Consider the following 15,546-nt stretch of genomic DNA (forward strand, 5'->3'; position numbering starts at 1 on the left):
CTTGTCCTTGATTATGCATGTTTTTTTTCTAGAAATTCTAGGAAGATTTAAAACTACTTGTTCTTCTTAATCCAGTTTCACCTCATTTGCCAACCTTCAAAGTCATCATCTTCATATCTGGATTCAGTTCTGTTTTTCATGTCTATATTTTACTATTGTTTTTTGCTTACCCAGGCTTAGAGGTAATGCATGCCTTTTTAATCAGTCATTGGTATTTATTGAGCACTTACTATATGCAGAACACTGTACTAAGCACTAGGGAGAGTATAGTACAACAGAGTTGGTGGACAAGTTTCCTGCCCACAGTGAGCTTTTTTAAAAAATAAACTGCATGATTTATCTTTTGCTTGATATATATTTATTTGCGATGTGAGGTTAAAACTCCCTGAGTTTCCCTGATGTATTCCATTCTCCAGAGAGGGATTTACAGGCCATACAGAAAACCAAATCATTAAGGTATGGATGTAGAGTAGATGGCTTGGAATTATATTTGACTTTGTGGGAGGATTGTCATTAAAAACAGCATATTCCATATCTCTTTAAAAAAGACTTTCAAAAAATTCTCTTTTGAAACAGCAGAGCAGAATCTTTTTCAGGAGTAATTCTTTCCAGGCCTTTTGACTATTTTTTATCTCAGAAAGTCTTTTTTTTCCTTATTTTAATGATATTTGTGAAATGCTTTCTCTGTGCCAGGCACTATATTAAGCACTGGAGTAAGTATAAGCGAATCTGTTTGGACACAATCTGGATCCCGTATGGGGCTCACAGTGTTAACTCCCATTTTCCAGATGAAGTAACGGAGCCATGGAGAAGTGACATGACTTGCCCAAGGTCACACAGCAGGCAAGGGGCGAAGCTGGGATTAGAGGTCAGGTCCTCTGACTCCCAGTTCCGCGCTTTTTTCATCAGGCCAGGCTGCCTCTCGTTTTAAAACTAATATGTTCACCGTTGGTTGAAAATGAAGTCATATCTCATTTCAGTTTTCTTTAGGTGAATTCAGTGAACTTCAAGTGATGCAAATAACGAGTTAAACATGGCAATTGTAGAAGTGAAGATTTTTATATTTTGCTTGACCGTTATGTTTGATGTAATCATTATAAATTTCATAGCAAAGGAATTCCTGTTTTTATCTTTGCTTGGCTTTCCTTACTAGATTATGGTGTGAGAAAAAATGTAAAACTCTAAGTGTGGTTACAGTCCCAATCCCTGCCAGTAGGTGCCCTGCAAACACCATAATATCAGTGAGGCTGTCTGATTTCTCTAGAATTATTTCACACAATACGTTGCTGTTTCCGAGATTACATACGGCCCGAGAGGAAATATCTCGGCTGACTGTTCCCGGACTGTTGAGCTAAGATTGCACCTCACGGGAGCAAGTTTTGGTAAATGCGGAGGTGAAGGTCCTAGCAAGGATCAGTGAAAATTCTCTGCATTGGATGTCATGCCTTATAGCATTTTCATGTTTTCTCATGCAGGAGATCTACTCGAAGGGAATCATTCCCCTGTCTTCGATGGAGACCATCCGGGCTCAGGGAGAAAACAAATTTGAAGTCGTTACATCCCAAAGGGTTTTTGTTTTCAGAGTAGAAAAAGAAGGTAAGCATAGTCTGCAACACTTCCTTTCTCCGATTAATAGCTACACCTTTCCGAATGGGTGTTTTTGTTTGCATTCTAAATTCTAAGTCGACAACTTTGAATCTCCTGCCCCACACTCTGGTACCGCTCCCCCCACCCCCCACATCACCACCTCAGTGCCGGTGGCATGTGGGAACAGGTCACTGGGGGTGTGCTCTTCTGCACAGAGCTTTTTACAGTATGAGATGACTTCCCTTCACTTTTGTCAGCCCTGGGAGGTTTCATCCCCAGAGGAACGATGCTGTAGAGACACCCCGAGAAGGTGCTCAGAAGCCGCAAGAAACAGCTGGAGTCTCTGCTGAGGGTGGGGATTGGGGATCCATTTACTCCAGTGAGGAGGAGCTCAGAAGCAGCTACCACGGATGCGTTGCCAACCTATCAGGGAGGGGCTTCAGGTCGGTTGTCATCCAAACGATGATCTCTGTTGGGGGACAGTGACAACCAAAGCGAGTCACACTGGCCACTACAGTCTACTTGCTTATGTAGACCTCCCCTCAGATCCGTTCTTCTGCTATTGGTCCCCTTCTCCCTCTGAGTCCTTCCGTGAGTTGTTAGCTGGGTGTGCTGGTCTGTTCCTCGCCGCGGTCCCCCTATCTCTTGCATTCAACCAGTTTCCGCTAGGGTTTGCGTTGAGTTTTTGCTTCCAAGCCCCCTGTGGAGTCATCTTCTGGTAGTCACTATTTCACCACCCTGGCATTTCATTTTACACAAGGCCTTCCCCCTTAAATCCTTATTTATTTATTTTTAATGGTATTTGTTAAGCACTTACCATGTACCAGGCATTGTTCTAAGTGCTGGAGTAGATACAAGTTTATCTGATTGGATATAGTACCTGTTCCACATGGGGCTCACAGTCTTAATTCCCATTCTACAGATGGAGTGAAGTGACTTGCCCAAGGTCACACAGCAGGCAAGTGGCAGAGCTGGGATTAGAACCCAGGTCCTTCTGACTTGATCAACCGTGATCGAGTTCCTCACTGGGATCCTGAAATGCCATTTGTTAAGCACTTTGCACTCTGAAAGATCAAATGTTACCATCTAAAGGCTCTGAGCTTTGCCCTTTTAATATAAATTTGCCCAAATCAGCATAGACATTTTTGATACTGATACTGGAGGAGAGAATGGTCCTAAAACCATCCAATCCAACAAGATTTTTTTTTCCTTACCGAACTGACCACTTTCTATCAACATGATTAAAGGGGGGGGAATTGAAATCAGACAAGTCTGGGTTTTCTCTCCTTGTCGTGAATCCACTTTTGACGTTGCCTGTTTGTTTTCAGAAGAGAGAAATGACTGGATCAGCACACTCCTAAACGCCTCGCAGTCACAACCCATCGCCTCTCAGATGGGAGCTGGAGGCCCTCCGGAGAAATGCGGATACCTTGAATTAAGAGGCTATAAAGCCAAAATCTTCACTGTGTTGAGTGGGAGCAATGTGTGGCTCTGCAAAAATGAACAGGTGAGCCTTGTTTTAGAATTTGTCACTCAAGGTTATCTCAGTGAGTCCAGGGGCATGTGCCTGGATGACCACTGGCAGGAATGTTGGTTCTGAGCCCTCTGCTAATGAGAAGAGGAGGCGGCATTTGCCCGGGGCAACTCCATTCTTCCAGCAGCAGGGAAGCTATATTCCCTAGCACATTTGGTCCACCAGTCCTCCCTCTTTTCTTCTCCAGAGGCTGATGGAAGAGAATAGGCAGAATTAATTTTGGGGGTAAAAAAAATCCTGCTTAGCTGGAGTAATACTCTAAACCTCTCCCAAAGGGTAATTACAAAACAGTTAATCATTTCTTCCCAGCTTCCAGCTGCTAGACAAACAGGCAAATTCTGCACCTGCCGGGCTGTAATCCAGCCGAAATTGGTGGCCCAGTGAAGGGAGTGGGTTTAGGAGCCCAACAGGTATGCTTGGTGAACTGCTGCGTCCAGAAGGAGTCAAGGATTTAAGAGATTGGAGCTTGTGTACAGCAGGATTTACTTATTTGCTTATAACCTGATGTAATTAAAGGACTCATTAAAGCAGAAAACAATTTCCAAATCCTCCGCCTAAATAAACTTTTTAATAAGCTTTATTAACTTTCACTGATACCACTAGCTACAGTACTGATCTGTTGTTTATTAGGGGGTGATTATAGGGTTATTTCCTGTCCTGTCTTATTCCTTTTCCATAAATGAATGGCTTTTTCTTTTTTTCTCTGCAGCTGTTTTACGTTTTCAGTCCTTACCTTTCTTCTTGTTCTTCTTTAGTGTCACATCTTCAAGAGGTGATTTATTGAAACTGGAAACTCTATCAGTTGATTTTTGACATACGTATCCCAGTTTCTCTGCCACATAACCCACTCTTCTTCTAAACATTTCTGGCCCTTTTTTGCCTCCTTTCTTTCTTTCCTATTATCATGAGAAATACCAGATGAGGTGATTGTCTTAGTGTGAAAGTATCTTTGGGAAACTGTAATGATCAGATAACATGTTTTGCCCAAAATGAATGCCCTGACTGGTGTAAATTCTAACTGTTCTACCTGTAGATAGAAAACAACAACAATCTTGACTTTTGGAAGCATCATGGCTTAGTGGAAAGATATTGGGCCTGGGACTCAGAGGATTTTGGGCAAGTCACTTAACTTGTCTGTGCCTCAGTTTCTTCATTTGTAAAATGAAGAGTCAACACCTGTCCTCTCTCCTCTGAATCCCAAGTGAGACAGAGACTGTGATTAACCTGATTAACTTGTATCCACCCAGCTCTTAGAACAGGACTTGACTCATAGTAAGTGCTTAATGAATACAATGATAATAATCGTTCTTATTATGATTATCATTTTTTGTGGTTTTTGTTTGGTAGTGTCCAGGTACCTAAAGGTTTAAATTAGCATAGCAGTGAGGTCAGGGGTGCCCCAGCATGAATCAGAAGTGTCCAAGAGGCGTGATAGAGGGGTAGGCGAGCCAGCTGGCTTGGAGAGTCAAGTAGAGGCTGACCGGTCTGGGTTTCATACATTAGGAGAATGAATTTGTAATTTAATGGAAAGAGCAAGGGCCTGGGAGTCAGGAGACCTGGGTACTAATCTTGACACCACCACTCTCTTGCTGAGTGACTTTGGGCAAGTGATTTACACTCTCCTTCTTCGGTTTCCTTGTCTGTAAAGTGAGCTCCATGTGGGAAAGGCCTGAGTCCAATTTGATTATCCCGTATCTCTGCCAGTGCTTAGCACAGTGCGTGGCACATTATTATCATTGTTCTCATTGTGATGGGCCCTCCTGTCTCTTCTCCTACCTTGCCTGCATTGGCATTTGCAGACCACTCCTCTGGCTGCCCTCCCAACGCAGCTACCTGACTGCAAGTGTCTCCTCCTGAAGAGGTCTTTAGAGAAGATTCTCTTGAACAATCACAGTCTTCCAGCCCCAGATCTTCCACCTGTCACAGACACCGCCTTTTAGGAAGAAGCACTTTGATAAACAACGTACACACTTTCCTGAGGCTGATTTTTCAGCTCTCCCTCCCTTTTTTCCACTTTAACTTTTTCAGAGTGAGAGTTGGGCTGCCGCAGTGGTGAAGGCTGATTGCAAAATTGTCTCTTGGGGAGAGAGATTCCTCAACCCCATTCACTGCACATCCAGTGGCCTGGGTGATGTCAGAGGGAGCATTTGGTACCCAAACCCAGGCTGCCTCACCAGATCCTGACCCGTCACAATCCAGGCTGCATTTAGGGTCAAATGGGACATAAGGAAAAAAAAAAAAGAAGCCTTGATCTGAATTTCTGGGGACAGAACACTTTCTGGGGAAGTTCCTTAAAAGTCCACCCAGAAAAAGCATTATGTTCTTTGTTTGTTTCGGGTTGGACACCTTTGCCATTTCCAGATTAAAGGCTGAATTGTTAAAATGTAGTTTGATCTTGGGCTTTTCCTGAGAAGAGAAAACTCACAGAGCAGTACTGTACCAGTAGGGTGCTCTAGAGCTCTAAGAATCCTTTCTATGGAGCACAGAGCTGGAGCAGATGAAAAATGTCAAAGAAGTTATGACAAGGAATGTCTTAAAACTCTGGCCCTTCGCTGGACTGTCTCCAGGGTGTACCCAGAGTTCAGTTCTCTAAATAAATGAAAGTGCCCATTTACTTTGTAGCAAAATGAGATGATGTTCCCCAGATTCCTCTCTTCCCACCCTGCCGGGAGTGGAAGGGGTAGCCTTGAGGAATGGGTTGGGACATTTTGCATTGCATTGCATTTTCATGGTAAGTCCCATTTGAGAACTGGACTGGACTGGTGGTTGGGAGGAGCTTAAGCCCCAACCTCCTACGGTTTCAACTTTGCTTCTTCTTTTAAGAAACCATATTGGATAAAATGCAGAAATATCCCCAGTCAAAATTAAGGAAATCCAGTCAGCCTGTCCACACCAACCAATAATATTTCACAGAAAATCTAACCATCGAGCATAGCCCATGTAACGGGAGGAAGCACTGGGTGATACACTGGAAAGAGCATGGGCTTGGGAGCCAGAGGACCTTGGGTTCTCTTCCCAACTCTACTGCTACTTGCCTGCTGTGGGACCTCGGCAAGTCTCAGTTTCCTCATCTGTAAAATGGGGATAAAATACCTATTCTATCATTGCACATGGGACAGGGGCTTAGTCCAGTCTTATTATCTTGCCTCTGCTCCAGGATTTAGCACATTACTTGGCTCATAGGCACGCACTCATATAAAAAAAGTTATTTTAATGCCTGTCGCCCCCCCGCCTCCCCAGACTGTTAGCTCCTTTTTCAAAATGGTATTTGTTAAATACCTACTATGTATCAGATGTCGCACTAAGGGCTGGAGTAGATGCAAGGTAATCAGGCTAGACATAGTCCATGTTCCACGTGGGGCTCACAGTTAACCTCCATTTACAGATGAGGTTACTGAGGCACAGAAAGTGAAGTGACTTTGTCCAAGCTTGCACAGCAGATGTGTCAGAGCCAAGATTAGAACCCAGGATCTCTGACTTCCAGCCCAGGTTCCTTTTGGGCAGGGATTGTATCGACCAGCTCAACTGTACTGTAATTTCCCAAACATTTAGTACAGTGTTTTATGCACAGTAAGCACTCAGATACCATTGATCTGTAGTAAGCATTTAATGAATAAAATAATATATGCCAATGAGAGAGTTAGTAACACATTAGTAGCTCAGATAGGTAACTGGAATAAGGTTCTTCAGCTTTGAAAAGTGCCTGCATTGAATGAAAATTCTCTGGCTAGACTGTAGAAATGACTGGGTGATTTTCTTATAGGATAAAAATTGACATTCTTAATTTGCATCGGTTGATGCTGGTGCTATTGTATCAGATGAACCATGGCGTTGGGGTTCCGTTGTCCGGTTCAGAGCAACAAGCACCGATTCTCCCTCTTGTCCTCTGTCAGTGAACCACAGAGGGTTCTGTCCCTCACTCCCCTCACAGATGGCCCCAAGAACTCAGCATCTACATCACGTTTTCTTCGCATTGGGGGGAAATCAATCAGTCAATCAGTGGTATTTATTGGATGCTTACCATGTGCAGAGCAACGGTAATAATAATAATAATCATGGTATCTGTTATGCCTTACTATGTGCCAGACACTGTACTAAACTCTAGAGTAGATTCGAACTAATGGGGTTGGACACAGTCTGTATCCTACATAGGCCTCACAGTCTTAATCCCCATTTTACGGATGAGGTAACTGAGGCACAGAGAAGTAAAGTGACTTGCCCAAGATCACACAGCAGACAAGTGACAAAGCCAGAATTGGAAGCCAGGTTCTTCTGATTCCCGGGCCCATGCTCTATCCACTTAGACCATGCTGCATTTATAAGCCGCATTGTATTAAGCATGTGGGAGAGTACACTATAACAGAATTAACAGACACATTTCCTGTCCCCAGCGAGCCTCCAGTCTAGACGGGGAGACAGATATCAATATAAGTAATTTATAATATAATTTAAAGATATGTACATGGATGATCAATCAGGCGTATTTATTGAGCGCTTAGCTCTTGGGAAAGTATAATAGAGGTTGTTTACACATTCTAGACTGTAAACTTATTGTGGGCATTATTGTTATATTTTACTTTCCCAAGTGCATAGAGCAGTGCTCCGCACACAGTAAGCACTTAAGCAGTACAATTGACTGGCTGACACATTCCTTGCCCACTAGGAGTTTACAGTCTAAGGGAGGAGCTTATAGTCTAGAGTTCTGCTGATCCCCTCCTGGTGTCTGCTGGCTACTACTTTGGGGTGGGAATTGATAGGAGACCCTAGCCCTTGCCAAGCTTGAGAGTGAGGCTGGAACAGAATCAGGCTTGCAGTGTCCCCGATCAGGTCAGTGGATATATGACGCATTTACTTTATAAACCACTAACCGACGCCCTAATGGCTACGATGAATGCAAAGGGGCTAAATTCTTTCCCAGGGCGTTGTGTAGCCACATGCTGACTAAAAGCCACAGGTAGCACCTCCTGTGTGCTTAGCTAGGTGATAATTTACCCAGAGCCAAAGGCATTTAGGAGTGTATTGAATTCCTACACTCCTAAATTGAATAAGGAAGGAATGGCTTGGAATGGCAGCGTCTTTTCAGATCCAGCCTATTCTTTGAGGCTTTTGGGGGCTAAAGAATATTTGGAAATGTGAGGTCACTTGCCCGGTCTTACCCCCCATATTATGTATCCTTCTTCCCTACCCTTTCCCCTGGCCCCTTTTCCTTTTCGCAGAAGAATCTCAGGGTCTGTGATCTCCCATTTTGGCCAGGAGGCCAGGAGAAGCAGCATGGCCGAGTGAATAGAGCACAGGGCCCCAAGTCAGACAGACTTTGGTTCTAATCCCAGCTCCGCCACTTGTCTGCTGTGACTGTGGGCAAATCACTTAACTTCTCTGGGCCTCAATTACATCATCTAGAAAATGGGGATTAAGACTGTGAGTCCCAAGTGGGACAGGGATGATACAACTTGATTAGCTTGTATCTACCCTGGCACTTAGTACAGTGCCTGGCACATAAGTGCTTAACAAATGCTATTTTTTTAAAAAAAGGGCTAGGGGAGGGAAATGACCGTACATGAGACCCCAATCAATGCCTTCCGGAGTCAGTCTGTCGAGCTCAGGACTCTGTGGCAACAGCACCCAGTAAACTTGAAGAAGCAGTGAAACCTAGTGAAAAGGACCCAGGCCCAGGATCCAGAGGACCTGTTTCTCATCTCCTGTGGCTCAGTGGAAAGAGCATGGGCTTTGGAGTCAGGGCTCATGAGTTCGAATCCCAGCTCTGCCACTTGTCGGCTGTGTGACTGTGGGCAAGTCACTTAACTTCTCTGTGCCTCAGTTCCCTCATCTGTAAAATGGGGATTAAGACTGTGAGCCCCACGTGGGACAACCTGATTCCCCTATGTCTACCCCAGCGCTTAGAACAGTGCTTGGCACATAGTAAGCGCTTAACAAATACCAACATTATCTCATCTCTGCCACTTAGCCGTTGTGCGACGTTAGTCAAATCATTTCATATCTTTGTGTCTCTTTCCTCATCTGGAAAATGGGGATTCTGTAGCTGTTTTCACTCCTGCTTGGACTGCAAGCCCCATGAGGGACAGGAACTGTGTCTGACATGACTGTATTATATCTGGCCCAGGGCTTGGTACAGTGTTTGACCCATAGTAAGTGGTTACTAAACACCACCACTCTCCAGTGGTTGTCCCCCCAACCCTCCCCTCTCATCATCCATTCCCTTGAATAGTTTGAAACCTTTCGCTGATGTACACTTCTCCGAGCAATTGCTCTCCGTGAGCAAGCAAATGCTCTGTGAGCATTTTAGAGAAGCGGCGTGGCTCAGTGGAAAGAGCACGGACTGGTGACTCAGAGGTCATGGGTTCAAATCCCAGCTGTGTGACTTTGGGCCAGTCACTTAACTTCTCTGAGCCTCAGTTCCCTTAACTGTAAAATGGGGATGAAGACTGTGAGCCCCACGTGGGACAACCTGATGACCTTGTATCCTCCCCAGCACTTAGAATAGTGCTTTGCACATAGTAAGCACTCAACAAATGCCATCATAAGCGCTGTCTCAGGTACATCTGTTAGTAGAACATGTCTACTAACACCATTATATCGAACTTTCCCAAGCACTTAGTACCGTAAACTGTGCACAGTAAACACTCAGTAGATGCTGTTGATTTATCTGTGAGGAATTTATGTTTTTCCGGAGGGTCCAGGTTAAGATTTGCCAGGTTCAGCATCTATTCTGACTTCTCTCACTTAACTGAGTTATAACCAGAAAGGTGCATTACTCCAGAGCTTAGAACAGTGCTTTGCACATAGTAAGCTCTTAACATATACCATCATTATTATTATTATCCACAGATTAGCACACAAGAGCCTAGTTCATTCATTCATTCATTCATTCATTCAATAGTATTTATTGAGCGCTTACTATGTGCAGAGCACTGTACTAAGCGCTTGGGATGAACAAGTCGGCAACAGATAGAGACAGTCCCTGCCGTTTGACGGGCTTACAGTCTAATCGGGGGAGACGGACAGACAAGAACAATGGCAATAAACAGCGTCAAGGGGAAGAACATCTCGTAAAAACAATGGCAACTGAATCAAGGCGATGTACAATTCATTAACAAAATAAATAACTCCTGTAATCCAAGTGTTTAGTATAGTGTTCTGTGCACAGTATGCACTCGAAAAATATCCTCGATTGATTGAGGAGCCCCATAGAAGCAGGTGTTGAAGGAGAGGAGCAGAGATTGAACTGTGTAAGCTTACTGCGAGCAGGAAACATGTCTACCAATTTTGTTACATTGTGCTCTCCCAAGTGCTTAGTACCATGATCTGCACGATTAAATATGATTGATCGATTTGAAATTTAAGGAGGGTGTCGCAGGTAGAGGTGGAGGTAGAGATACAGAAGAGCCCACAGAGTTTCTGCCTCCCAGGAAAATTATCTCCTCAACGTGTGAAAACTGTATTTTTCAGACACTGCTCCCGGCACACCTACTTGCCTCTTTTCATGCTTCTTAATTTCTTTGGGTGTCTCTCAGCCTTTGCTAATTCAATCAATTCTTAGAAAGTGAATTCTAGGAAAACTCGTGTTTCATGCTTGCTTCTCCTAAAACGGGTTTTTGGCTTTGACCCCAGTATAAGCGTGTTCTGTTGTCCTGCAAATTAAAAGTTGACTGAGTGCAGTATGGGGACATTGTAAATGTTTTGTTTACAATTGTAGGCATTCTCTTTCCTCTTCTGTGCTGGTAAGATCTTTCTAAATAAATAAAACATCTTAATTGGGGAAAAACTGAAATACTTATAAAATACTAGTGGTAAGAGAGGCCCCATGCTGGGTTTTCTCAGAAATAATTTATCCCTCTGGCTTAGATTAAACACAAGAGTGATAGCCTGATATTTTATCAACTCAGAAATGGGGTTTTTCTTTTACAGGATACTGCAGTGTCATTAATATTACTTAAGTGTTCCCCTTTAATATTTAACACATTCTGCCAGCTTTAGCCATTTCAATTACAATTCTCCTGTATTTCTATTACTAATTCTATGTGTTATTTGCCTTTTTAAAATCACAGAACATCCTTTTGCGTTAGGGTGAAAAACTCCTTTTCTAATTTTACTACAGTACAAGAATTTAGGGCTTAATTAGCTTTGCTCAAAAAAAGTACATTTTTACGTGGTTGCTTTCTATTCCCTGGGACTACTTCACCAGTATATTTAAGGATCACGAGATCCTTCTCTTTAGCATCACGATTAGTATCAAAGTGGATCTAAGAAGATCTATTATTTAAGAATAGATGAACCCCACAATACACCTGCATTATGATCCTGAAAATATGGTTTTGTCATGAGTGGTTGTGTCATAGGATACGTTTTTCCCATAGACTTTAACTAATGCCATTGAGTGCCTCCTTTGTGAAAAGTGCAGTATGGGGACATTGCACCATTCTATTAGAATAGTGCAATAAAATAGAAATGAGTGGGCATGATCCTGGCCCTCATTGAGTTTTCAGTCTAGCCAGGGTGACGGGTATGTGAATGTTACAGTAGGAGGAAATAAGAGTCGTATGTATTTTGCTTTTTATGTGTTATGAGTTAGGATTAGTATGACTTGCCCAAGGCACCCAGGAGGCAATTGGCAGAGCTAGGATTAGAACCCAGGTCCTCTGAAGCCCGACCTCTTTCCACTAGGCCATGCTGCTTTTCTAATCTGTGAATTTTCAAAACTAACCTTGTTCCTAGTCAGCTTAGATCATCGCTTCTCCTCCGTGGAATGCTTTTTCAGAGTATAATTATATTTATGATTAAAACAAATATGCTGGAATAAAATAAAATTGTTGAATCCATTATTCCTACCTTCAAAGTCATGCTTCAGTGCTCTGGACAGGGACCAAGGTAGAGAATCACATCTGCTTCTCCTCGATATGACCATCATAATTCTTGCTTTGTTTGTCTAGTTTAGATTTTTTAAAAACGCTACACTGGCCAGAGAAAGAATGGCTGACCAGGTCAATTTTATGGAACAGTGAATGGGAAGTAGACCCCCTATTTTGGGGTTGGAAGGAGGTGGAAGGTTTAGAAGCCCCCTCTCCTTACCTCTATCTTATTTAGTTTCTCCCAAGAGGTGGGATTCTTTTCCACCTGGTCCACTGTCAATGCTCCAGGGATTCTGAGAAAAAGAATCCTCCCATTGGAGGAGAATGACTGTATTTTCCCATCTACCTTACCATAGCCTTTTAGGGCTCAAAAATCCTACTGAAAATCTAATTGATAAACTCATTTTAATTCTTACACAATTTGGATGATCACGTCTCTTCTTCTGATTGATCACCTCTTCCCAGACCTCAGAGGGATAACATATGATCAATCAATTGATATTTCTTGACCATTTATTGTTGTTCAGAGCACTGTGTTAAATGCTAGGTAGAATATGCTACAACAGAGTTGGTAGTCATGAGCCCCCTGGCAAGAAGCCTACATTGTAGAGGGCGATGATTCATTGAAAGTTAGGGTTAGGTTACCTGAGTGTGCACATTTACAAGTCTTCAAAAATCTTTTTCTTCCACAAACCAGGACTTTAAGGGTGGACTCGGCATCACCATAATCCCGATGAATGTGGCAAATGTTAAGCAAGTGGATCGGCCTACAAAACAGTCTTTTGAGATAATCACTCCTTACAGGAGCTTTAGGTAAGATATTTTGAACCATATGGTCTCTTTCTAATGCTTTTGGCATTAGGAATTTAGACAGTAGAGATGAGCCATTAGGGGGCTTTGGGGGGAGGGGGGCTAGCACATTTGAAAAATGTCAGGAAGAAGTTGTAACTCCAGGCTGGGGTATTTGTGAAAAGATTCCTGGACCTTGTATGGAAGAACACCTCTGAAAACAAAAATGATAGATCGATCAATGAATTAATGGTACTTATTGAGAATCCCCTGTGTGCAGAGCACCATATTAAGCACTTGAAAAAGCACAATACAACACAATTGGAAGACAACATCCCTGTTTACAAAGTACTTGGAGTCTAGAGGGGGATGACAAACATTAAAATCAGTTACAGCGTGGGGAAATGGGAGAGTATGAGGATATGCACATCAGTTTTTACGTATATCAGTGCTGTGGGACAGTGGGTGGGGTGAATAGCAAGTATTTAAGGGATACAGATCCGAGGACATAGGTGATGCAGAAGAGAGAGCTTGCACCACGAGGGATGACAAAACATAAAGTGAACCTGGTCAGCTCTTAAGCAGTCTCAGTGATCTCTTTTCTGGTAGGAGTTAGGTTTTCCCCAGCTTTAACTAGGCTAAACCAATTCAAGAGATCAGAGACAGCTGTCTTGAAAAGCACCATCAAGTCAGTATTCTCCCCATTATTTATGGGGAGAAGCAGCGTGGCTCAGTGGAAAGAGCATGGGCTTGGGAGTCAGGGGTTATGGGATTGAATCCTGACTCTGCCACTTGTCAGCTGTGTGACTGTGGGCAAGTCACTTAACTTATCTGTGCCTCAGTTCCCTCATCTGTAAAATGGGGATTAAGACTGTGAGCCTCACTTGGGAGAATCTGATTACCCTCTATCTACCCCAGCGCTTAGAACAGTGTTCTGCACATAGTAAGCGCTTAACAAATACCTACATTATTACTTATCCTTGCTCCTCTCCCACTACCTCCCAGGTTGCCCACTTTGCTCCTCTCAAGCCAACCTACTGCTGTACCTTGCTCTCTTTCTCTCTTGACCTCCTGCTCACCCCCTCCCTTCTGCCTGGAACCACTTCCTCATTGACATCGGGAAGACAACTGCTCTCCCCATCTTCTAGTCCATTAGTCCAGTGAATTCACATCTCCTCCAAGAAGCCTTCCCAGTTTAACCTCCCATCTCCCCTCCATACTCCCCACTCCTCCTGCCATTTCAGCAGTTCTGTGTCACCTGTGCACTTGGTACCATAAACTGTGAGCTTGTTTTGCGCAGGGAACATGTCTACAAACTCTTTTATAGTGTACTCTCCCAAGGGCTTAGTACAGTGCTCTGAGCACAGTAAGAGCTCAATTGATTGATTACTCTCACCCCACCTTGTGTATTGTATTGATCTTTACAATCCATTGGTTTCTCCTACCTCCACCTTATTTTAGTGGGTTCCCCTGTAGATTGTAAGTTCCAAGAGGGCTTGGCTCATGTCTGCTAACAAAATTCTTCCCTCGCAAGTGCTTAATACATTGCTCTGCACAGAGTGAACACTCAAATTCTACTGACGGGTCAATAGACCACAGCGCATTGCATTGAGGAAGAGGATGCAATTTCTGACATGAGACCAACACACCCACAAGCATCAACAGCCTCTACGTTCACCCCCCATAGTTTCTCAGTGGTTTCCCGAAGCATTAGTGGATGGGAGGGCTTCCCGGAGATACCAACATCAAGAGAAGTTTCCTCTCTTAAGAGCAGCTGCCATCCTGCTTTCCACAGGGAACCATTCTGTATCTTATCCAACAAGATGTTGTTGATGTGTACGCCTGTGGGTATGTACCTGGTTCACAGCTGCTGACCAGCAGTGTCCTAAGTAGGTACAGACCCCTATTATTCCTGGCATGACAGTACCCAGAGATGCCAACTCACTGTTTCTGAACTAAATCCAGTCCTCTGGAAAGATGATTTCTGCAGGATCTGAGGTTTACCCTCTTAGATGGAGATGGTCACTTTATTCATTCACTCATTCAATTCATTCATTCATTCAGTCAGTCGTATTTATTGGGTGCTTACTGTGTTCAGAGCACTGTACTAAGCACTTGGGAGAGCACAATACAACAATAAATAGACACATTCCCTATTTACAATGAGCTTACAGTCTACAGGAGTGAAGGCAGACTAATATAAAATAATAAATGAGAGATATTTACATAAGTGATGAGGGATGGGAGAGGGGATGAAGAAAAGGAGCAAGTCAGGGCGATGCAGAAGGGAGTGAGAGAAAAGGAATGGGGGGACAATCAATCAATGGTATTTTTTGATATTTTTTTACAATGCAGCACATTGTAGTCAGGGCTCATGAGTTCGAATCCCAGCTCTGCCACTTGTCGGCTGTGTGACTGTGGGCAAGTCACTTAACTTCTCTGTGCCTCAGTTCCCTCATCTGTAAAATGGGGATCAAGACTGTGAGCCCCACGTGGGACAACCTCCTCACTCTAGGCTTCAAGGCTCTCCATCACCTTGCCCCTTCCTACCTCTCCTCCCTTCTCTCTTTCTACCGCCCACCCCGCACGCTCCGCTCCTCTGCCGCCCACCTCCTCACCGTCCCTCGGTCTCGCCTATCCCGCCGTCGACCCCTGGGTCACGTCCTCCCGCGGTCCTGGAACGCCCTCCCTCCTCACCTCCGCCAAACTGATTCTCTTTCCCTCTTCAAAACCCTACTTAAAAATCACCTCCTCCAAGAGGCGTTCCCA

At 43.8% G+C, this 15,546-nt stretch overlaps 1 protein-coding gene across 1 annotated transcript in view; it reads left to right on the forward strand.

Moving 5' to 3' along the window:
• The window catches only part of ARAP2 (ArfGAP with RhoGAP domain, ankyrin repeat and PH domain 2), a 167,341-nt gene that overhangs the window by 68,986 nt on the left and 82,809 nt on the right, over positions 1-15,546 (forward strand). Inside the window, exons 9-11 of the mRNA XM_029083452.2 lie at positions 1,476-1,596; positions 2,916-3,094; positions 12,686-12,801. Coding sequence (XP_028939285.1) covers positions 1,476-1,596; positions 2,916-3,094; positions 12,686-12,801 — 416 coding nt within the window. The remainder of the gene's footprint in view (positions 1-1,475; positions 1,597-2,915; positions 3,095-12,685; positions 12,802-15,546) is intronic.

Source organism: Ornithorhynchus anatinus, chromosome 18 (genome assembly GCF_004115215.2).
Source record: "Ornithorhynchus anatinus isolate Pmale09 chromosome 18, mOrnAna1.pri.v4, whole genome shotgun sequence".
NCBI classification, from domain to species: domain Eukaryota; kingdom Metazoa; phylum Chordata; class Mammalia; order Monotremata; family Ornithorhynchidae; genus Ornithorhynchus; species Ornithorhynchus anatinus.